Genomic DNA, 25,341 nt, shown 5'->3' on the forward strand with positions numbered 1-25,341 from the left:
CTAAACTTAATACTTATATTCCTGGAAGACCAAAATAATTCCAGAAATTTTAAAATACCTCAAATAGATTTCATAAGCAAATCCTTACAAATGCTTTAAAAAATACCTTTAAAATAACTTACTTATTCCCAGCAAGATAGAAAACATAGGCAGTATCACCCTACATTTTAAGAATACTTTCTGTTGAAAGAACACATCTTAATCAGTAGTTCTAAAGATATATTTTAAGGTTTGTTTAGTCTTGACTTTTAAATGCAGTAATTCAAGGATGTCATGTCAGACCCACAGAATGGTGATTTTGTGGCTGTGTTTAAAAAAAAAAAATGTCCGGACATCTGTTCTTGAAGGTCTAGATTTAAACATTTTTTATTTCTGCTGCTGAGCATTTCTTAGGGAAAACTAAGACAGGCATGTGTTTCTAGCCGACATGGAGCATTTAGCTGCAAGATTCCCACCAGGCCCAAAAGTATAAGCTCAGATAGAACCAGGAGGGGTCAAGGGATCAGAGCTGCTGACTGGCCCATCAGATAGGTGTGTCCATACAAGGACTCTCAGGAGCTCTGCCAGACAGTGGGGCAATGAGAGGGGGCTCATGGCCCTACCAGCATCCAGGCTGTCTATACTACTGGACTGTGATTTTGGATCATTCTCCCGGACACACACTATCACACAAACCCCAAGAAAATCTGAAATCTATGAATTATTCAGGAGGTGGCACTCTGAAGCACATCTGTTTAGCAATGCAAACAGGCCTGGCTGCTGGGGTACAGGCAATTACAGGCGGGCAGCACAAGGGCTTGACCTCAGTGGCAGAGCAGAGGGTTTCTAAGCTGCCTAAAAGGACAAGGGAAGACAAGGGGAGCAGACTCACCCTGAGCCCTGCAGTTCCTCCAGATTGGATGCATTCCATTCAGAGCCCTGGGGGACAGATCACACAAACCCCTATGAGTGTCACATGTCTGCCTCAGAGCTGCTTACGGGATGCAGGGTGTGAGCACTAGGCCTGATGGCGATTTGGATTTCATGGGACCCTGGCCTCAGAGAACAGAGAACTGACAGAGGCTAGTATCAAAGCAGGTTCCAGAGGCATTTACAACATAGTCAGCACAACGGAGGAAGGGCAAGTTCAGGAAAACCTGCTCCCCTCTCACCACTTCCTTTCCTGAGACTCTAGCGGGGTCCTCTCACCAGAGGCAATGACCTCTGACCCCCCACTCAGGAAAGGGCACTTTCACATACCACTAATTAAAGAAGGAATCAACCTACCTTTTCTGGGAAATGTTTTGGTAATATTAAAAAAGTTCCCACCCTCTGACGCGGAAATTACACTTACAAAAAGCTACCCTGAGGAAATACCCAGAATTTGCACAAAGATTTACGTAAAATAAACAATGATAGATCCATATGATGGAGCTATTAAAATAACTCATACTTTTGGAGAATATTTAAAGACACAGGGAATACCACATAATGAAAAAAAAATTTTCTTAAGTGTGATACAAAACTATGTAACATAAACAGTATGGTTCTTTCCTTTTCTTTCTCTTCCTTTTTTAAAAAAGCTATATATGCATTAAAAAAAACCCAGAAGATAGAAAAAAAGTATATACCAAAATGTTAACAGTGATTACCTCTAGATTTATGAAATTGGGAATATTTTTAATTTTATTCTTTGGACTTATTTATATTTCCTAATTTTCTATAAGGTGTTTTAATTTCAAACTTCTAAAATATCATTTAAAAAACAAACCATTTCTGAGCCTGCAAAGAAAGAACACAGAAGGAGGGGAAAAAAAAGAAGAAGAAAACCATCACTTTGCTCTTAGGAAATGCAAACAAGAGTCACAGAGTAAAAGAACAGAAGAACAGGCTTAGTCTCCCTGTAAACTTCCTTCCCCAAGCAGGCGGACCCCTCAAGAGGCAGGGACCTTGATGGGGCTGGCCACGTGTGGGTGCTAGCTGGGTTTTCATATTGGAGGAAGAGGCTCAAACATAAAAATTCCTTTAGTATCTCTCATGGAAAAAGTGACAAAAAGCACCAACCACACTGAAAAATAACAAACACTCACTAAGGCTGTGTGTCCTCTTGCTGGGATTGCCACCTAGTGGAGAGATGGGCTAAAGGTGCCCTCTGTCTGTCTGCGCCAGGGAAAACCATCAATTTCCCAGGGAGGAGACTGGAGCCCTGTGCTGCCCCATAGCTTTCAAGATACAGGGTTCGAACCCACGCGTTTATATACATTTTAACATATATGTTAAACACACACGCGCGTGCGCACACACACACACTCTATATATTTATGATATTAAATATATTAAATGTATATCTATAAATACATTCTATATATCATAAATATATTCAATATATTAAATATGCATTTGGAGAACTGATTACCTCCTACAGGCCAAGAACAAAATCATTCATGCCTTCTACAGCAACTTATACTTTCTCAATTTCTCCAAGAAGTGATGCATGCTCTAATGATAGTTACCATTTATTAGCACCTACAGAAACTGCACTTGGTTCTTTAAACCTGTATTTTATTGAATCCTTATAATCAATCCACAATGTATATGATGAAGGAAGAAAGCAGAAAGACTTGCTCCCAGTCACATCGCTGTTCAGGCTGGGGAGTAAGAACTTGGCCTGGTGGGGTTGATTTTCATTACTACACTGTGCTGCCTCTCTAATTTTAGTAACGTGCCTTCCTCTACAGTCTGACTTTGAAAACTTGCCAGTTGCCTTCTATGGAGATTTACAGCTTTAAGAAAATGTGAGCAAGAGATGGAGGTGAGAACACGCACCACCCGCCACAGCTGCATCGCCAGGGCCTGTCCCTTCAATGGTCTTTAGGAGCAGGGCACAGAGTGGCTGCCTGGACAAGCAGAGGGGAAGCTGCACTAGAGGTGTCTGCTTTGCCTTCCCTCCTGCTTCTTATGTCTCAGGATGCCAAGGCATAATCCTGGGGTTTGGCAAGCATGCTCTATTTTGTAGCTGGGGGTTTTGAGCTTGCAAACCATTTGGAGATAACTGGATGGGGCCCGTGTGTTGGTGACTGAAGGTGGCAAAAGGTGGCAAGGGTCTGAAAACAGCTGCCAGCTGACTATGCCAAAGAACTTTCAAAGAACTCCCCGCAACCCAGCCAGGAGCCACATTGCAAGCATCTGGCTGGAGAGCAAACCACTAGGTTGCAGGCCAGAGGAGGGGGTCAGAAAGGGGAGTTCCCGTAAAAGTCAGGATCGAGGCTCCAGGAACTCGAGTTTCTCCCTCTCTGACTTGCTCCAAATAATCAAAGTCTGATTTATTTTCCTCAAACCAGATCCTGCCATGTGCTAAGCCTCATACCAGATAAAGATGATCGAAGATGAGGGAGGGCTTGTCCATCTGTCCCAAGATAAGTAGCATCTCGTTGTCTATGAATTCCTTGAATTCTTTCAAGTTACAGTTCATCTGTTTCTCCAATTCATTACGAATCTATGGAATGAAAAATATTAAGAAAAATGACTTGTTAAAGCACACAGTTGTCTCTCTCCAAAGAAATTAAGTCACAACACAAACCACGACTGTTTTCAAAAAAGGTGTTTTTTTTGCATTTAGACACATGGGGTGCACATGCATGGGTGGTAGGAATGCAGGCTACTCAGCCTCAAAGCAAATCTGGTGGGGGGAGTAGTTTATTTCAAATGAGGAATTTGATTCCTATGGGATCTTTTCTCTGAGTTTAAAGCACTCCTACCTTTACAATTCATCGTAATGAAAACCTAAAATCTGTTTCACCTTGCTTTGGAAAGTATCACAATATGATGTTTTACATGTATTAATAAAAAAAAAGTATACGACTTTTTAAAATGGCCATTTCAACCTCTTAGATCTACCCAGTTTAAGCTGCTATTATAATTCAGTGCATCCTTTGAAGGAAAATGCAACGAAAAAAGAAAAAAGTGATCCAGAGAAACATCACAAGGCAGATGGGAGGTGATCCAAGGTTAGAAACTTGCTGATTTAAGTTGCAATCTTGTGGAGAAATAAGAGTTTGCTCTATTTCAAGTAAAACACAAGGCAATGGAGGGCAAAGGAGAAGGTGCTAACAGATAAATGCCTCTCGGTGCAATCTATAGGTCTCGTGCAATTCTCACCAAAGGTCTAGTAGGCTCAGAGACGTAAGGAAATTTGCCACAAACCTCATAGCTTCTATGTAGCAGGGCTGGATTCAAACTAGGGTGTGACTCTAAGGCCTGTGCTCTTTCCACTACAGTAAGTCTTACAGGAAAAAGCCTCTGAGAGCTGGTGCACCGATCAGTAAAGATCAGATACTGGGCCTGCCTCCGCCATGCTCTGGACAAAAAAATGCCACATGACCTCTGCTAAGAAGAGAAGAATTTTCTTACTTCTTTGGAGGTCACATTTTCTAGGTCCTGGCTCATCATGATGCTCCGGAGTTTGGCTTTGATGAGGCGCTCAGTCCTCTCTCCTTCAGTTGGTCTGGAAATAAATATAGGAAAGTGCAGAACTATAGGAGGCCTGAGGGCAGAGTTTACAGAAACACCCGATGCTCCTGGACTAAACAGAACATGGCTTGGGCTCACAGAGCTACCTTCTTGGTGTGCGCATCCTCAGCAGGTGTGAGGAGGGACAGAGAGGTCCTGCTCTGTGTCCAGAACTCCTACAGGAGTCAACAGAGTGCAGTAGATCAAGAGCACACGGTGGTTGGGACACACGCTCCTCGTCCAGGTCCTGCCAAGTGTCAGGCTCTCAGGGCAGGATGAACTGCCAGTGTAACATCGCCACGCCACTGGGCCCTTCAGTCTCTGCTGAGGACACTGCTGCGTCCTGATCCAGCCTACAGTCCCAGCTATGTCCAGCTCCCATGACAGCCTTCTTAAATAGAATCAAAATCTGTATTTCCTGTTCATTTCTACATATCAACTGTGGTTCTCACTTTAGGGGCCACATGAACCAGGCTAATCCTTCTTCCACATGACACTGCTCCCTGATATGTTCAAAGGCGGCAGCTATCATTTCTCCCCAACCATCTCATTTCTGTGAGACTTCGTATGGCATGGCTTCAGTCCTGTCCTCATTCGGCCTGCTCCCCTCTGTCCACAGCCCTTTTAAATGCAGTGTCCCAGAGGAACAGTACTCTGAGGTAGTAGGGTCCTAACCAAAAGAAGGGGAGAGCGCTTTCTTCTTCTAGAACTACACTTTAATTTAGTGCGGCCTCAGGCCATGGGACACAGGCCACACAATTACTGTTGCTGCCTTGAAGGCAGGCTGTCCTTGGTCTGTGTTGGTGCAGTTGTTTTGGGACCCAAGGAGCTGGACTCACATTAATAATACTCCTAAGGGCAGAGAAAGACGCTTTGGAAGCCAAGTTACTGCCTGAGAGCTTGTGAAGTATGCGGGCCCCAAGCTCCTTTGGGAGTCTGACAGAAGCTATGATGCAGTTCCCCAGAAATGTACTCGAACCCAAATTTGTCTTAATTTTAAAAGGGGAATGGTGGTCACAGACCCTTTCCTCGGCCAAAGATTGCCCATGGACAGCAGGTTGGGAACCCCTACTTGAAATGCTGGTTCAAGGAGAGGTGGCCCTCAATCAAAGGAAGACCGGCGAAGTGTGATGCTGTGCAGACTGGGCCTGGGGTGGGTGAGGGGGTGGGGGTGGGCGACGAAGTGCAACACTTACTTGTCAACAAACAGGGCTGGGGAGTCAGGCCGAGTGGACTCCAGGTCCTGCATGGCATTCCACTCGTTGATGCAGCTCTGCTCGGAGCTGATACAACTCTCATAGTAGGTGGCCCAGATGAGAGCCACGCCCCCGGGGAAGTAGTTGTGCCTTCGAGCCACTTCACAAGCCTTGTGAAGGACCTGCAGGGCAGACCTGGGGTGAGGAGAGGGAGAGGGTCAGGGCTGGCAGGCACAAGGAGTGCTGGGTTTTCTTCTTGACAAAAAGCTTAAAATAAGGCGGGGAAAGGGCCATTTATCAAGGACTCGCTACTGGGGACTCCCAGCCTGCCAGGTAACACAGCTCTAGCCTCCACGTCATATGCATTGACCTAAGAACAGATGGACCGTCCTTCACCATTCCCAAAAAGGAAACAAAAAGACTTCATAACTCCCCCAATCGGGCTGGTTCACATGTTATTTTACAGTCCACTGATTAACTCACAAGAATTAAGATTTACTTCTGAGGTTGTGGTCACCTTGAACGAAGGAACCATAATGAACCCTAACAATTGGAAGGTAAGAGTTATTACCGTGCAGCAGAGACATTTGACTGCATTCTAAATGACTTCATTTCTAACCCCCTCCCAACAATGTTATAATAACTCAGATGCTTAGATTTCCCAAAGAAATGAATTCTAAAAACTCATTTTAATATAGAAACTAACTGAATAGGTTTGGGAAGGCAGAGTGGGGTAGAAGAAATAATATTAAAAATGTATATTGTAATGGTCAATTCCGTTCCTGTTTTACTTCTTTTTACAAAAATATAGACTGAAGATACAGAGTGAATGAGGTATCCATGAAGGGTGGAAGAGCGAAGCATTAGATGGAGGGAGAGTTATCAGAGAACTGTTCAGCAACAGAATAAAAACCACTGCAATCCGCGTCACTTTTCTCGATGGTACATATTTGTCCTATCTCTAGGCTGGCTGAAGGAACACGCTTGAGCTGAATACTTACTAAATTTAGTCTGGTTCTGAAGTTTTATAAAAACACGTGGGCCTATTTTTTACTTGCCTATAAAGAAAGGGATTTTAAAAAATCATCCAAGGATACAAAGAAATATCTGAGACCTCTAGATATGATCCTGAACTGACTGGAGTGTAAAAATGAAGCACAATATTAATTTGTGGTCCATGGGAGAATTCTCTACGTCCCAGAGAAAAGAATAATTATTTTGAAACACTGGACATAACTCTTCTCATTCAATACCAGCAGCTTTCTCCCAAGTCTTTTCAAGATTACTGAAGAGGCACTTCTGAGTTTGATGCATGAGTAGTTTGTGAAACCCTCCAAGGATACAGAAGGCTCTAAGATGGGTGTGCTGGGTTCAGAGAAGCTCTGGACATGACCTAGTTAACCTGACACAGCCTTGACCCACAGTGACCTCATTCCCAAAGCACAGTATCCATGGAGGCCCTACCCCTACCCAGGCTCCTGCATGCTGCAGTCAGTATCCCATAGCCTGGTGCCCTGTGAGAATGCCTTCCCAGCGCCCTGCGGAGCAACATGACTTCGTTTTGTGTTTCTGGCCACCTCCCTCTACAGACTTTAAACTCCACAAGGATAGGAATTATGTCTGTTTTATGCCTCCCAGACGCACAGTGCCTACCACAGTACCCTTCCCTTCATAAGGCAAAGTGAATACCTATTGTGTACCAGGTACAATGAGTAATTGAATTTATGCTAGAATGACATTTGTCGGGAGGAACTTTGCACATATGTAAAACAACATGTTTTAAAAACAACAAAAATCAATCAAAATAAAAAGTGACCGAAGGACAAACTAGACATTTCTCCAAAGAAGATATACGAATGGCCAATAAGCACATGAAAAATGATGCTCAACATTAATTAATTAGGGAAACGCAAATCAAAACCATAATGAGATACCACTTCACATCCATTAGGGTGGCTATATGAAAAAAAGACTAGGGTGTGGAGAAACTGGAACCCTTGTACATTGCTGGTGGGAGTGTAAAACGGTATAGTTGCTATAGAAAACAGTTTGGTGGGTCCTCAAAAAGTTAAACATAGAATTACCATATGATCTAGAAATTCCACTCCTAGGTATATAACCAAAAGAAATGAAAGCAGGGACTTAAAAGAGATACTCTGTTCAGCAATGTTCACGGCGGTTCTATTCACAATAGCCAAATGATGGTAACAACTCAAAAGTCTATCAACAAATGAATGGGTAAACAAAAAGTGGTATGACCATATAATGAAATATTACTGTCTTAAAAAGGAATGAAATTCTGACATTTGCTACAGCATGAATGAACCCTGAAAGCATTACACTAAGGGAATGATGCCAGATACAGGAGGACAAGTATGATTCCACATACGTGAAGAATCTAGAACAGGCAAATCCATAGAGATGGGAAGTAGAATGGTGATTGCCACGGCTGGGGTGTGGAGATAGGGGGTTAGTGTTTAAATGGGTACAGAGTTTCTGTTTGGGATGATGGAAAAGTTCTAGAGATGGATGGTGGTGATGGCTGCACAATACTGTTAATCTACTTAATGTCACTGAATTATACATAAAATGGTAAAAATAGTAAATTTAGTTTTGTATATTTTTCCATACACACAAAATAAACGCACCTAAACGGGCTTCTAAGCAGAAGGGGTTTTTCTAGTCACACTGTCAGCTAGGAAAATATTTCTAAGGGGTTAAAAGTCCCTAAAAACACACTTACCACATGGCCTGGACAGATACGGGCTTGAAGACGTGCATCCTTCCTGCTGTGCTGACGCTGAATCCACTGAGAATGAAAAACAAGGAAGAAGGATACCATGAAAGGAAATCAGACCCTCTAATCACATCACTGCAAGATGATGGGGGCAGGCCAACTGTGGACACCCTGAGGACAACTGTGTCACATGATGTCTGACGAGGGACAATAGGCCCACTGCATCACAGATAGGGGCAGATGCAAAAACCAACCGACAAACAAACAAACGGGCTTTCAAATGTGGAAGGCTTGTTTCTAACCCAGCAATGCAAGGTCTACCAAAAACTGAACCCAGCAAAGGGTTTGAGGAAATGACAGCATTTGACACCACCGTGTTTACATTCCTGCGTGGATAATATATTAATAGGAAATAAAATTTTAAAAAGAAAAAAGAAAACCATAATCCTACCTCATCAAAAAATCAAATTTTTTTTCTCTCCCGGCTCTATCTAGGAGGCAACATAACTTTTACTGTTAGAATCCTAATGTAGGGACAATTTCCTATTTTGCTTCCTTCCACTCATCACAGAACATGCAGATTTCCCCTTAGGCGCAAACATACGCAAAACTCAGATTGCCCTTCATCACTTATCTACCTGCCCAGGACGAACTAAATGATTCCTCCCCTGCAGCCCCCAAAGTGGCACTTGAAACACAGCGGGTTGTACCTATCAGTTGTATGTCTTTTCCTGCACCCCCGAAGACTGAGAGCTCCTGCTGTGTCACATCTATCTGTAAACTTTCAGGGACCAGCCCCAAATGTAGGGCACATAGGGAGTATTCATTCAATAAATCAAAGTAAATAAATGAATGTCAGTTTACTGCTGTTCTTGAATTTCAAATAGCAGTGGATCTTCTGTAATATGCTTCCATTGGTACTTCATGACCCAAACTCCCTTACATGTCTGGAATGTGCCCTTCCTTACATGGCTCACTGGGGGCCTATATTATTTTCCCTGATTAATAAACATGTTGCACACATAATTCTATTGCAAATGAGTACACAATGATGCCCCAACCAACTTGTTTTTCAGAATCTACAGTGATTAAAAGAATCCTTTAAAAAGATCTACTTACCCGTCACCATCAAGGTGGATCTTCGTGTCGCTCCACAGTCTGAGAACCATCCCAATGGTACAGCTTTTACTACATGTGAGGAAAGAAAAGACATCTAGAGTTAGAATCCACCCTCTTACACACAATCTTCCCTCTCTGTGTCTTCACTCAGCCCATCCAGCTCACAAAGGGGACCAACTCCCTGACCTGGGTCCAGCAGCTGGGTGTGTATCTGGGAGAAACTCCAAGGCTGTCTTTAGGGACTGTTCGCCACTGATATCTACAAGTCAGGGGTCTGCGATGGCCCCGCTAGAGGGAGTCGCCAGTGACCCTGCTTGGAGACATGACCCCACTATTTGGTATGGCTGTAGCTCCATAAACGCCAGGTCTCAGCTGCAGCTCTCAGGGGACAAGGAGTAACCAGCTGACCAAATGCCCTCGCTGTGGCAGGAGTGAAGCCACCAATGGCTGGCGCACTCCTGGCACAAGGTCACATGCCCTCTGGGGGACACAACAGGTGTGTACTGGAAGCCAACCCCAGCCTCCTGCCCTGAGGTGATGGGGAGGAGAGCATGCCAACACCATTACTGAAGTTCATGTCTGGGTATCTGTTTCTGTACCTTTTATGCAGCTGCCATTTTAAAAACTAGCTTAATCTACTTTTATTTTGCCCATCATAACAGTAAAACGATACTTTAGAGACTGGAGTGGCTGAAACACACAGATGAAAAGAAAGGGCTTTATCAGAAAGCCTCCTCAGATCATTATGAAAATTCTTCAGGCATTTAAAAAAGAGTCGGCGAAGCTGCTGTAACTGTGCCAAGGCCAGCTCGACAACCTCCAGGGATCTCGAGCTAACATCTCTGCTACCACTTAACAGTTCCCCCAGGGAGTAAGTAATGTTACGAGCTTGCAACTCTGCAAACAGGGAGCTCTGGACCCACACAACAACTCTTCCTCCAGAGCTTCTGTGACCAGGCTGAGCTCTTCCACCCTCTGCTTCTGTAGCTGTGGGGCAGGTAGTTTCAAGCCCCTCAGGTAAAATTAAACTAAGCCTTCCATACGAGGCCAATTCTCAGATACAACCCTGCAGTCCTACCGATCCCTGATAGGCTAATTACATTTCTTCTGCAGAGCTACAAAAGACAATTTATGATGAGACTCAGAGCTCCTGGCTGTGTCAGTACTAGGGCAAGGCAAGGAGGGGAACCCTCAGAGACCAAAACCAACATGCCCCTACTCCTGAACTTGCCCAAGTGCCCACTTGTCCTTGGCTTAGCCACTGCATGCTCCAGAGGCCTTCGGGATGGGCCCCCAACACCCAGCCCTCTCCTGCATTCCCAGGACACCCCTGTGCATCTCTGCATCACTGAGCCCACCGCCCCAGCATCTGGTCATGGCGCTCTTCCTCACTAAGCTTAGGCTCTCTGATGTCGAGAACTGTGTACACTGTGGCTTCTTTGTTTACCTGGGCCTAGCCTATTGCTTCATACACAGGAGAATGCAAATAAGTTATTTGCTTAATGAATTAGTACATTAATGAATGATGACTAAAGGGAGTCCATTTAATCCAGTTTTAACGAATCCAGCCTTTGCAGTGATCTCACATGCATTAACTTATCCTAGGTAAGGAGAGCCGTTCACCCTCACTTCACACACATAATAGGGCCTATGATATAACTAACTTGGCCAACAGTTATTAGGAAATTCCAAACCTCTCTTCAAGCCTCTGACCCAGGACCTGTCAACAAGTACTTGGGAATCCATGGAATAGGAGTACTGGACAAGGTACTGGATACAATGCCGATCAATCACATATTTCTTATATGGGCCCGTGTGCCTGGAAGGCGTCCTCCTTGCTTCACTGAACTGGCTTCTGCTTTTACTTGGCTGTTCACCACAGTTATCGCCTCCTTCGGGAAGCCCTCCTGGCTAAGGTGCCTTCTTGTACAGCACCCCCAATAACACCTAATGTTAAAACTCTAAGCACAGTGTAACTTTTCTATCCTGTCAGTAGATCCTGAGCTCTCTGAGAGCAGAGACTAGATCTAGCATGGCGTTCGACACACAAGAGCTAAAATGGCATCTTCTACTGTTCTCAGTGCCTGATCATCCCTGTGGCCTACCAGCCGTCACGCGCCCCGCCATCATTTCCCATGGACACAGTACCACAAAAATCTTTTGCCAGCGCAACCCCTGTCCCCATCACAGAAGGGAACCACTGTCCCATTAGACTCACCTTTCCTTACTGGAGAAGTCGACTCCCAGCAAGATACTCTCTTCTGTGTCCTGGCGCCCACTGCTGTCCACCACCACCATGTACCGGACGCGCTCCGCCCAGGCACTCTCCAAGCGCACAGCCTGGACAAACGGATGCTTTCACTGGCCAGCCTTCCAAGGCTGTGCCGCCCCACCCCCAATGCGCCCCCCTCCTGTTTCACCAAACCAAGATTAAGGACTTCTGTTGTCTACCTTTCCCTCTGTGAGTTTAACAATTAACATGAGATCCTAAGGCACAGGGGCCTCTTCTCATTTATATCCCCAACTTGAAGGGCACTGCTTGGCTCAAAGAAGAACTGCCACCCACCCCTCCCCCCACTTAAATTTTGTTAAATGGGTAAATAAAATCCAGAGAATGAAGATTCTGACCTAGCACAGACAGATATAGAGTCCTAAAACATCCCTTCCCTGGAGCCTCTGGGTACTGAGGGGCAAACCTGGCTTTGGCTTTTGTGAACAATTTGGAAAACTTTGCTAGCAGTAAAAACTCACACCCCCTACCACTGTATGTACCCATTGCTCATGAATAATTCCCTACCAAATTTCACAATTAAAAATTAAAACTTGCCACTCTCATCTCTTCTTACCAGCTTGATTCTATCTTCACAACGCAGAAGGTTGATCATTACTTGAAGATGTTGGGGCAAGTCACCTATTGGACCAATGAAGAAAGTTTTAAAAGGTCACCCACTTACTTTCTAAGCAGAAACCTATGAGGCTGATTTTAAGGGCCTAGGAGAAGACCTAAATGTTAAAATTCCTCTACCTACACCACAGGAGAAACATCAGAACAACTTAAAGTCTTGACTTGTCTTATTCAACTCCTCAAATGTATAATGAGGATGAGTGAGACAGAGGATATTGCCATGTTTTCAAAAGTCACTTTTATTTTCTGAAATACTTGCAAGGTGGGGTTATAAATACAAACTTCGGCAAATACAGGCAATCCCAGAGAAGAAATATTATTAAAGTCAAGGAAATATCACTTTGCAGGGTGGGACAGCAGCCACTACAGACATGGCTTCTGAAACGGGATTTGCTAGGAGTCGGTCCGAAGGAGAAAGCACTGGGGGTGACTTCCGCATTTTCTGTAAGAGATAGATGTTATTTCCACAACCAGGAGGGCAAATGCTTATGCAACCCTGCAGATAGCAGGTACATGCTGAGTGCCCAGGGAAATAATCTGGGTAACACAGCAATGTTATTTTCTCTTTTCTTTCTAAAAATTACACCCCACCTCCCACCCTGGTTATTTAAGAGGCAGTAATCTAGAGCCAGGCTTCAAACTTCTTTGAGTGGCCCCACTGTCCAGGGGGTGCCTCTGGGCTGCAGTGAGGGGAGGCAAGTTTCTCCCAGATGGTGAGTCATGCAGGTGAGTCATGGCCATGCAGGTTCAACCTAACTGAAGAAGAGCTGTGCCCTCCAGGCCCCCATAACTGAGCTTTATAATTAATAAGTTGCAAGTGTGACTAACACTACTTTTTCCCTAGTTTATACATTTTAAAAAATGTTTACAGAAACAAACTCATAGCTAGAGAACAAACTGATGGCTGCCAGATAGGAGGGGGGTTGGGTGCTGAGTGAAAAACGGGAAGGGATCGAAATATATAAATTGCCAGTTATAAAAACAGTTTTGGGGATGTAAAGTACAGCACAGGGAGTATAGTCAATAATATTGTAATAACTGTGCATGGTATCAGGCAGTACTAGACTTATCAGGGAGATCACTTTGTAAGTTATATAAATATCTAACTACTATATTGTTCATCTGAAACTAATATAATGTTGTATGTCAACAGTAATCAAAAAATTTTTTTAATTGTTTGCAAGAGTTTCTTTCTGAAGAAAAGGTTCATCTGTAAAGATGCTGGTCTAAGAAAGTACAAGGAATGACTCATAGAAAATCTGTATAAATTTCGATATGGGCAACATTCTAATAGAAATAGAATTATCTTTTTTAAAAAAATTACCTTATAGATCATAATTAGAAACCCAGAAGGATCAATATATTGGATTCATTCCTTTTGCGAAAGTTATCTTTTAAATTTTAGGGCAGACTGATGTATGATGTCCAAATAGTATTTCCTGCCTCAGAGAGGAATCAGGTCATTAGAAAGTTGTCCCCCTTGTCTGTTCTGTCTATCACAGGATTCCACAGTGTGCATACGACACCTGACATTGGCACCACTTTCTATGCGGAATGACTTGGAAGTCAGGATTCATGTTAAAGAAGGACACAAAGTTCTCCGTTCCCTTCCTCTACCTAACAAAAACCCTCATCTGTAGTGTCACCAATGCTATACAACCACCACAACTGGTTCTTGGCTTGCCTGGGCCCCACCACCATCCACTCCGAGTCACAGAAGCATACAGATAAAGCAAAAACCAGCTGCCTGTCTGAGGAGTGCCTAAAGGAAAGGGATATTTTCTACAAAGATCAGCTCCTGTCAGTGGGATTGCTTGTGGAGATGTGGAATTGCTGACAGACAGAAATCTCGCCCCTGTGTGCGTCCACACACAATCTCTACATATTCAAGTGTTCACTAAGCACTTTCAAAAAAAAAAAAAATCAGAGAACGTAAGCCTAAAGTAGAGGCCCCAGCAAGAGTCTCAGACTGACTGGACTGGCTGAGAGGAACTGAATTACTTTTATACAGACAGAATTAACCCTCGACTGTACTCAGCTCTGCATGGTGATTACTGATGGGTCTGTAGGTTGTCCATGGGACAATAACTCTAGAAAAAAAGGAATTGACACAAAGTCTAGTCTGTGCCTGCCCCAAGGTCATTACTGAGAGTCCTTGGATGGTCAGCAGCCCCTCTGCCTCTGTACGCTCACTGGCAGTCCAGACCGCGAGGGCAGAAGAACCAACAGAGCCAGTGGCTTTCTTCCTACTCTCATGTACATTCAAGAGATGCATGAAACAGTCTGGCTTAGGGTTTTACAAAATGGTTTTGCACTTACTTCTCCAAGTTCTCACACCGTATGAAAGTATTGTTCGATTTAGAGGATGGAGATATTTTATACTTAGTGAACAAAGCTTGCTTTGTTGTATGTGTTATAGGTAAGACATAAACAATGGTTAAATTCCTAACAGAACAAAAAAGTTAGCAAATTCAAGAATAAGGTTCTCTTTAGTTTTGTACTAGACATCACTGTAGTAATAATTACAGCCACCATACATGGAGTACCAACAAGGAAGTAAATATGCTACCCTGCCTAAATTTTAAATTCCATATCATCTGAGATACCAGTATGTAGTGCCCATTGCAAAGATTATGAGGCTCAGAGGTTGACTACGACAGCGCAGTAAGTTACAGGAACTGGGATCAGAAGCCAGGTCTGTCTGGCTCCCAAGTACATATTCTTTCCCTAAACCACACTTCTTTCTTGTGCAGGACAATTATTTTCTTAGCTTAAAACAGATTTAAACCTTGATTATAAATATCACTGTGTGAAAATATTGACTGAGTCTTGCTGTTTGCTATAAATTATAAGATATGAAATTCTAACCTAGGCACTTAGATTCAAAATGAGGCTGGATGACTTAAGGTTGGACAACCAAAATGATCAAAGTGACAAGAAAACTGGCCCCGATTGCTAGGTGCTTTCACCTGTTGTTCTGAGAGTCAGAGGTCTTTCTAGCTCACATTCAGACATGTGCCACCCATCCAAGAAGTGCCTGGAGAGGCTACTCATGTATTACAAAGATGAACCTATGAGCAAATGTTTTCTGATTTCCCCTTTTCAAATTTTCAGAGTCAAGTCAAGTAGGAAAACCAGTCTTATTAGTTTATAGGCATTTCCTATCTGTTTGCTTTTGGTCCTAAATTAATGAGGTCTGATCCTCACTTTATCACTTCTGTCTACTTCTCAAAACCAAATCCGCCCTTAAAAAATAAAGACTTCTCATCTCAGTGCATGCAAAGGCTCATGAAGAACATCTCCAAATGAAGAGTATTACAAATGCTTGGAGAAATGGCAGTGCCCCCGGGTTCGGTAAGTAGCACCACAAGGTGGCTATTTTCAAGTGGACAACTTCTGGCTATCACGTGTTGTGGTACATTTGTTAAAAAAAAGTCATGCTATAACTCAAAATCTGCTGGTAATGGATAAATTGTGAATAGGGAATCTTTACATCCAAACAGAACACTGCTGCTGACAGCCTTACTTCTTATGTAGACACATATGATCAAAAGGGTCGCTTGCTCCCCGTACTACCTGGAAAACATTCACGGCCTGCCTGCTCAAGAATAGAGCTTCGACCTAAACATCATTACAAACCTGGTTTTGCTATTTCTCTGGACTTGAAAACCAACAAATAGTTCACCACCAGTAATGGAAGATTCCTCTAGTTGCACAGAAAATAAGTTCCAATGTAAGAACATCAATTTACCTGCATGCTTATGGGGATGCTGAAGACTTCGCTGGCCTTGAGGGCTGTTTCCCTGTTGTAAGAAGAGGGCTGCTCCTTTCACCATGAAAAAGCTCTCACTTAAGCTAGAAAGAATAAAACCAGAACACGGTTAGGCTGCAATTGTGAGAGGAAAATGGGCAAAGACATGCTGCAGAGGAAAAGTTTGACTGTGGACAAATGGCATGCAAAATTAAAATGGGATAAAACAGCTTTTAGAACAATTTCACATAGTACTCTTCCCAAACCTTTGATACAAGCTTGCTAAGGAGAGTTAGCGTGATGAAATAATGCTTCTGGTAAAATACCCAAGGTTCTATGTGGGCTCTTCCAGGGCTAAGACTTCCTCCCTGCAGGATACTATAAAGGGATATCCCTGTTGTACCGCAGCTTCTAAATCTAATCAGAGAGGCCGACTCTCTGATTAGAATGGGGGTGATTCACTTTGTGAATTTTTCTTACTCTTGCTGTTGATTTGTTTCTAACTCCCTGACTTTTAACTACCTCATTGCTTCCTGGTGCCTTCCGTTGATTGACTACAAGGAAGAAGAAATTATACTTTCACTGTTTATTTGCATCTTAAGAAAAGTGGGTAGCTGTTGACTTGTGATTTAACTTAGTCAAAGTTACTATGCCCACTACTGTTTATAGAAAACCTCAAGTTGACCCAATGAATTTCTCAGAAAAATGAATCTTTGGCCTTTTTTTATTTTAGCTATTGATAACATTTATATTAAACTTGCAACTTTAAAATTTGCATTTAAAATTTTTTCCACTTTCATGATTAAGCCATCAAAAAAAAATATTTATGCAGAAATTAAGACTATCCATTGACAGACTATAATTAGCTACTATTGCCAATTATTCAAAAATCCCACCAACTCTGAAAATTACCCATAAAATACACCAAAATTATTAACAGTGTTTTTTTGGGAGTTGGACTACCTATGATTACCTTTCTACCTCCTAGTATCTTCCAAATCTTCTATGCTGAGCAAATATTAACTTTGATAAATGATTATTTTTGTTTGATTTTCAAAGTAATACAAAACATGTACTAGATGTTATAATGAAAAATACATCTTATTTTTATTAATTTTGTGAAAAAAGTTTTAGGGAACTGTAAAAATCATTAATTCTCTCTTGAGCAACCAATTAACATATAAATGATTCAAAGGGAAACTCTCCAAGAAAAAGCAGTACTTTTTTTGTTTTAACAGAAAGCAAATCAATTCCTGATAGAATATATAAGAACATTTCCTACAATATAATAAAGCAAGATCACCTTTGCCCCAGATATCTAATGATAATAGTTAAAGTTCTAATTCTAGAATAAAAGACTCTGCTAAGTCTAATATATAACTCTAGGTGCTAAGAAAATGCAGCAAGCAAACTAGCATTTAAGTCAGCAGCTCATGGTATCAGAAAATGGTTATCTTCTAGAATATGAGTCCACAAATAAAATCTGTTATTTTCCTAGTTGAATTCCCATGCTAAAAATAGTGACTGCTGAAACATCAAATAAGGCTTAGTTCTGCCTTTCTTATTCGGGCCTTTGAATTATTGATAACTAGCTTTATAGATTTCACAAATACTTTACATCTGTACGACACTTCTTCATGTATTATCGCAAATGTACTGCCAAGTTATCCTTTCCCATCTATTAGTCATGTATTTGTGCTGCAAGTTTCAAGTGTTGAGAAGCCAAGGATTATAAATAATGGAAGAAATGAGAGCACCCTTTCTTTGCAGTCTCACCCTCATCTATGGAAGACAAGAAGCTCTTTAGCACTCAGCTGGCTAACTTAAAATCCAGGTTATCTTATTTTAGCAGGCTGCAGAATCACCCAACACTTTTCTACCATTAAAACTTGTCACCCTCTCTTTTAAGATTTTACAACCAAGTTTATTTTCAGAACTATTCTGTTTTAGACACAGATCACTTAACCACTTATTTGTGTCAAAATTTAAAAGAGCTGCCCAAGGGACTCCAAAACCCAGGAAACTTAAAACAACAATCACTTCATCAAAGCAGGCAAAGACATCAGCTTCTTTTGTTCATAAATTTAAAAAAAAAAAAAAATCCATACTGACCAGAGACCCAAGCACTCTGGAAACAGCCAGCCATTACAAGTGACCTTTGCCTTGAAAATCATGGGCGAAAATTCCCCTTGGTTTCCCTTACACTTCCTTTGGAAAAAAAGGGGAACAATGCAAAAGAACAGGCTGGTTTTAGCCTGTGATCACTGACGAAGCCAGTTGTTCCTCAGTGTTCTTGAGACTGATGAAGACTCAGAGCCTCCCATCTGCACATGAAGTTGGGGGGGGGGGTGGCTATATGCATGGGGCCCAAGATTACTTTGACTCTGTCTTCCTGGTCAGAGGCGTTTACTGGAAAGAGTGAGACTAGGCATTGCGGGGAAGCCCAGACAACACATTATGCCAAGCCTGTGCCATTGTCCTGCGTCTGGGGAGACAGTGAGAGGATACAGCACATGGATGACTGCACAAACTGACTCGCGGGGTCAAGAGGCTGCAGAGCATGAGCAGTCACAGGATTTATGAAAACAAGATGCAGATATTCTTCATGACCCTGTTTCCCATCATCTGAACTCAGGACTCAGAGCCTCACGCACCCTCTGGGTGGCTGACGCGAACACTATTTCCTGCTGCCAGCACTCCATGGGGCTATCTTTGTCAGCTTTCTAATACCGAGAGGCACTGTACCCCGATTCATGAGTTTCAAGGTGCCCTTCTGGGGAAGGAAGTCCTTTAACAAATCCATTTTGGTGGTGACACATGCACTATCCTAGGTACTCGGGGATAGGAAGCACAAACCCACAAACTACTTTTCCCAGCTACAGAAAAATAAGCCTTTTCCCAAAAGATGCTGGTGTCCTAAAAAAGAGTGACTAAAGTTCCAGAAGGCCAGACCCAGACAAACAAAATGTAACTGTTTTCCTCCACCACTTTAAGAAAAATCTTGATGGGGGATTTAAAACGAATTCAGCCCTTGCCCTCCCAGCCCCCATCTTCAACACTGTTATCACCACAGTACAAACGTGTTCTCACGTTTTACTGCCCTTTTAGAAGATGACATGAGATTAAAGTTTCTACAAGGCACTGAAAAGAAATGAAAACCTCAATCGCTGCTTCTCAAAAAAAATAACCCAAAAAAAACCCAGCCCTCAGAGAATAAACAGCCAGAATCACCCAGACACAGATACATGATTTAAAAAAAAAAAAGGAACCAGAGGTGATGATACGTACTAATTTGGTCTGGAAACCTCTGAAGAGCAGAAGTAGGGAGGTGGCTGAAGGGAGATGCAGAAGTCAGTTAAATAAAAGAGGTTCATGACTGTCATAGTCGCATCTCGAACTGCCCAGAGCGCCTGCCTTCCACCCCTCTGGAGAAAGCAGAAAGGTGAGGAAGAAGCTATAATCCTTCAGCAAGGAGTCATCGTCCTCAGATGATGTTCCCACCCTGAAAGCACCCGGCTCTTGTGGAACTCTCGTCTTCCCCTGATATTTGGGTTAAAAAAGGCCCTTGTCCCTGCACATCTTGATGAAAGAGGGCCATTCAGAGGGAGCAAAACAGCTGAAGTTCCTCTAATCACTTTCCTCCCACGGCTGTTCTGTAGGCCTTGGGAACAAGCAATAGGGTGTGTATTAGAAATTGTGAGGGAAAACAGCTGGCTGCCGAGTCATAGATCCCAAGCAAGGAGGACCCCATTCTTGTTGAAATCGACATATTGAAGGATTTCTATTTCTTTCAAACCACTATCCATTTACCCAACGGTGACTGTGGGCAGCTGCCACAGTTATTTGGCACTTTCAAAAGCGCTTTTAAATTCTGGAAATTCTTCAGTCATGCTAATCGCTACTTGAGAAGGCAAATAAGGGATGTTGGAGAGGGGGTGCCATTCCAGGTAGAGGGAACTACATGTGCACACATGTGAGGAGCTCTGAGTACCAAGGTGCTCAGGACTGTCTGCAAAGGTAAAGCAGGCCCAGGTCCTGGAGGGCCAGGTACGGGACCCTAAATCCCACCCAGCAGGAGCCAGCCAGGAGCTGTCTGTTTTTACCACTAATTTATGTTCTATTTATGTATGTTCTAATATACTTTCAGCTGGTGAAATAAATTAAGGATATGAATAACCATAATGCAGGGCAGAAGTACCTTAAGAAACAAACCCTGCTAGTGTTTAGAAGAGGGAAGAGAGAGCATCTAAATGGTGGATTTTGGAACTCTTCGTGAAGGAGGCAGCACTGAGTAGAGACTTTAGGGAAGATCTTTTCTGGAAGTGTCCTCCAACTCCCAAATAATGAATTAATTCTCACAAGAGGATTAAGTGAAACCTACTACAATTATTATTTTGAGGAAACTACAGCTTCCCCAGGAGCATAGGTCTTTATGAGACTAGACTCAAATCTGTCTGTACCACACCCACCTTCTTAACCCCTGGAATGCCCGTCATCCCTACCCACCCAGAGTGAAATCGGAGCCCTTATTCTGCCCTCACCTCTGCCCAGATGGCTAAATGCAGTGTAGCTGCTTTGGTTCCACTAAAATATGAACCAGTACTGGCACGTGGTCTGTTAGGACCAGGGCCCAACAGCAGGTGAGCAGTGAGCAAGCAAGTGAAGCTTCATCTGTATTTGCATCCACTCCCCAGTGCTAGCATCACCACCTCAGTTCCACCTCAGGCCATGAGGCGTTAAAGTCTCAGAGGAGCACCAGTCCCTGGTGCCAAAAATATTGGGGACCGCTGCATTAAAGCACACATCACTGAGAAGTCAGAATACAAACTCATCTTCAGTGCTTGTCTCCAGCATGTGAAAGCATTGTGTGCAGAAAATGAAGCGAAGGAATCATTCAAGGAAACAGAATCCTAGGAAGAGAAGAAGCCTCAGCATCAGAATTCTTCCACCAGTCCTGGGGACAAGCTTAGAAGGCTTGTGGGGGCCACTGTGATCACCCTGCCCATAGTCACCTTCACAGTTATGGGACAGAACACATCATGCAATCCTTCTGGAATGAATGAGGATCTTGAAGAGGTCTGTGGGCAGCATAGCCATGCTGGTCAAGAAGCCACTTCTCATCAACAGTACTGTCACTTACAGGGCACCTGCCACATGGCAGAGACTGTACCAGGCACTTAGCTATGCCATGGCACCTATAGTTCCCAGAGCTCTGCAGGGCAGACATGATTTTCTTCAGTAGACAAATGCAGGAAGGAAGCTAGTCAAGTTCCTGAAACAGTCTCCAGGGATAGAGGGAGGAACCTCATTTTTAATCAACTTCCTTAGTGATCCTGGTACATGTAGAAGTTTAAGAAAATAAAATGCACTGGTCTGGGAATCCATATTTCTGGGTTCTAATTTATGTTCTACTATATGTATATTCTGATATTCACTTACAGGGTTCTGTTCATTCATTCAAATAGCCAAATATTTGCACACTAAGGAGTGCAGTGCTAAGCTAACCCTGCCCAAGTGTCCACAAGGGCAAAGGTAGCAATCCTTTAAGGGATAGTCATATGTTTAGGTGGTTTGGGTGTGTGCCATGCCACTTAAGACACTTAATTCCTTGAAAAACAAAAATATTAGGTGCAGAAACATGATACTATAGAATATTATGCTAATACCCCTGATTTCCACCTCTGGCTATTCATCTGAAGAACCCAGGAAACTTCTAAAATATATTCATGCTGAGGTCTAACCTTAACTGATTCTAATTCAAAAAGTCTGCAGTAAGTCCCGGCATCTGCTTTTTAAAAAAGTTCAAGAAGTGCTTCTGACACTTAGCCAGGGTTAAGAACCTTTGAATTTCACAGGTAAGGGATGATACCGAGAAAACTGGCTTCTCCCATGGGCTTCATAAAAATACCTTACACATAGTAGGTACACGATAAATGTTTTCTGCTGGTGAAAGACAGTACCTATGAAAACACACAGTCCTCTCAGAAGGAGAGTAACACAATTAGGCACAATGAAGGAGGGTCATGCCAGGTTAAAAAACAAAATAATACCCTCTTGGAAGCAGCAAAACAGGTTAACAGATAAGTGCCTGTGCCCATCTTCTACCAAATACCTTCACAGTCACAAGTGTTCTTGCCCTTGAAAGGCAGCCCTGCATTACAACGATATGAAATGACAATAACAACAACAAGGACAGATCAGACCTTTGATAAGCTCTGCTGTTGACAAAGCACTGTAGCTAATGTCAACTCGTTTGATCTTCTAGACATTATTCCAGATGGACTAAGCAGACATTATTGTTCTTGTTTTACAAATGAGGAAACACAAAGTTACTTAAATGGTATATAATTTCTGACACGACATCGCACACAAAATCAAAGAATATGTGCCTAAAGATCAGGCTCGGAAAAAAGCCTCAAATTGGCTGGACTGCTTGAAATGAACCAAACTAATTTTACAGCTACAGAACTAACCCTCGATTGCACTCAGCTCTGCACAATGATTACTGAATGGACTATACAGTTCATCCAGCAGACTTAATAATTCTCGAAAAGGGAGAATGAATGTAAAGTTGTCACCACAGAAAAGGTGGGTGCCACTTAACACCCCCAAGGGGAGGTTCTGTTAATTCCATTCGATTAACAAATATTTACTGTGCCTGGTCTGCACTAAGCCCTGGGAATTCAGAAATAAAATGGATACAGTTCCTGTCCTGGAACAACATCACATTCTAGTGGGCCAAAGGACAGTAACCACAACGTAATGCAGCAGTCTGCCCAGTAAAGAAATGTAAGGGTGCTGCATATGCACACACACATGGGGGAGATGCCCAGCCCTGCCTGGGGGTTCAGGAACATTTCCCTGGAAGAAACAACACTAATTTGGGCCTTGAAGGATCAATAAACAAAGAGGGGTACAGGGAGCAGGAGAGTCAGAAGATTACGTTACACTATAGTGTCCTATAGTGAGTGAACAGAGGAAGACTTGGTCTCTTTTGTAAAAGGCCCCACTATGAATTCATAAATGTCTATTCTGGTTTATAAATCAGTTTTTTTATAAATCTAGTTAGCATAAGTTGGTTTCTCAGAACGTGATCATCCTTAATAAATTCAAGTTTCAGAATGTGCAAAGCTAAGAATCAAACCTTGGGCTTATGATTGAGCCACCAATCTGTCAACCCAAGTTCTCAGCACCTAAATGCCTGGTACACCACAAGCACTCAAGTGCTGTTTTAAATAAGAAAATGATACCTTTGATCTGAATGGTGTTTTATAGTTTACAGACGGCTTGCTCCTATATTTTCGCTCTTAATTCATACAATTTCATTCTTCTGATAAAAGAACTAAGGCAGAAGATAAATGACTTATCTCTGGTCATATGGCTAATAAGGGGCAGAACTGGACTGAGAGGCTTCAAGTTCAGACCTCTTCCTGAAGAATCCCTAGGTCAAAGGGCAGGATGGTCTGAACTACAGCAACAGTGGCAGTAGGTAAAGCTGGATGGACACAGATCTACCTCAAAACCACTACTGGTGATGGTTTAGACGGATTCAGAATCCCATTCCTAGCAAAGCGAAATTCATGAAGATGTAAAGGAGATTAAAGACTTACTATGTGGAGTAAGCTTAGACTGAATGTGGAGACAGAAAACTGCTTCCATTGCTCTCCCAGTCCTTCCCTCATTTCAAACTCATGTTCAAAGTCACAAAGCCCCTGAGTTGTACCAAGGCCTTGCTCTTTTTTTTACTTTGTGCTTCACAGTGTAATTTGGCAAGGTCTTGTTCCAAACACCACTTTTCAGAGCATAAGAAAACAAGTAACTCACCTGACACGCCTATCAGCTAGAACTCCCAAATTGTTGCCCTAAACACAATATGCTTAGAACTTCGGGAATGGGGTCACAGGCAAGAAATGCTGGCAGGGCTCATTACAAATGTCTTTGCTGCTGGGGCATGTATTGTTTGGCTAGAGGCGTAGGCCTCTCTCACAGAGAAGGAATGTCCAGAAGTATTTCAGACAGTAAAAGACATTCTCCGAAGCCAGCTACACAGCTCTCCTTCATACCAATGGGTAGGAGCAAGCAGCTGAATATTCTAGGCAAGCTTGCAATAGCAGGATATTTCTCCTGCATTAATGAGAGTAAATGATGTGCCCTGAGCTGGCTTGACAAACCTTAGGATAGTTCTTCAATGGCCCCTCGATAGCCCTCAGACTCCATCTGTGGAAGCTACAACTAGTTCCATCCTCCTCTGTACATCTGGTATACCAGGATCTAAGCCCTCCTTAAAGCAGAAGGTATAAAAGCTGCACAATGCAGGAAATGCAATGGCAGCAAATACAACCTAGCCAGCCAGAAATAACAGGCACATAAAGAAAATGTTTGTGAAACAACTCAAAAATTCCAAGAATGGACTGTCTCAACTATCCCAGGTTCATAACCCTTTCTTTGGTATGTAGCTCCATCCCATATTCATTGGTCGCCAAGTCCCAATCTTTCCAGGGGCCCCTTCCTTCCCAGTACCTCCGCCTCCACTTCCGTCCTGGCCCTCCCCGCCCCCGAGAGCCATGCAGTAACCACTGGGCCCCACTGTGTGCCTGGCTCTCTGCTGGGTACTCAATGTCCCTGCAGGGCTGTGCTGTCCAAGAGAATGGACATGTTCTCGACCCATGCTGTCCAATATGGTAGCCACTAGCCATAGGTGCCTATTGAATATTTAAAATGTGGTGAGTATGGCCAATGAACTGAATTTGTCATTTTATTTAATTTTAACCACATTAAATTTTAAATAGTCCCATGTGGCTAGCGGCTGTGAAACAGGACAGCGCAGTTCTGGGACCTTTCGGCCTACTGAGAATCAGGGCAGGGACCTTTGTCCTGTAACCCACTCCATGCAGTCCCTAACCACAACTCTTGTTACATTATTTTCCAGCTGCAGGACTTTCAATGACATGACCTTATCTTTAGATTACAGTCCAAGCTTCGTGTGCCAGCTTTCTATGGTAGCCACAATTAGCCCTTATATGTCACTAACCTAAATTTCATTCACTTGACAACCCCCTGATTTCAAGAAGCTTATAACACAATTAGAAAAGTGCTTTATGGTAAAAACCTTTCTTGTGTTACTTCTCACATTATTTCTCCCATA

At 42.9% G+C, this 25,341-nt stretch overlaps 1 protein-coding gene across 4 annotated transcripts in view; it reads right to left on the reverse strand.

Annotated features, from left to right (window-relative positions):
• Positions 1-25,341, reverse strand: part of SSH1 (slingshot protein phosphatase 1) — a 56,812-nt gene that overhangs the window by 14,211 nt on the left and 17,260 nt on the right. For 2 of the 4 annotated variants that reach the window (XM_016159998.2, XM_036220388.1), the window contains 9 exons: positions 16,197-16,300; positions 12,387-12,451; positions 11,759-11,880; positions 9,541-9,609; positions 8,428-8,493; positions 5,685-5,879; positions 4,390-4,483; positions 3,347-3,475; positions 872-918 (listed from right to left, as the gene is read on the reverse strand). In XM_016159998.2, coding sequence (XP_016015484.2) covers positions 872-918; positions 3,347-3,475; positions 4,390-4,483; positions 5,685-5,879; positions 8,428-8,493; positions 9,541-9,609; positions 11,759-11,880; positions 12,387-12,451; positions 16,197-16,300 — 891 coding nt within the window. Of the gene's footprint in view, positions 1-871; positions 919-3,346; positions 3,476-4,389; positions 4,484-5,684; positions 5,880-8,427; positions 8,494-9,540; positions 9,610-11,758; positions 11,881-12,367; positions 12,452-16,196; positions 16,301-19,484; positions 21,107-25,341 lie in introns of those variants that run through there. The other 2 variants (XM_016159999.2, XM_016160001.2) reach the window with 2 other exon arrangements.

This window comes from Rousettus aegyptiacus, unplaced genomic scaffold (assembly GCF_014176215.1).
Source record: "Rousettus aegyptiacus isolate mRouAeg1 unplaced genomic scaffold, mRouAeg1.p scaffold_m13_p_5, whole genome shotgun sequence".
Taxonomy (NCBI): Eukaryota; Metazoa; Chordata; class Mammalia; order Chiroptera; family Pteropodidae; genus Rousettus; species Rousettus aegyptiacus.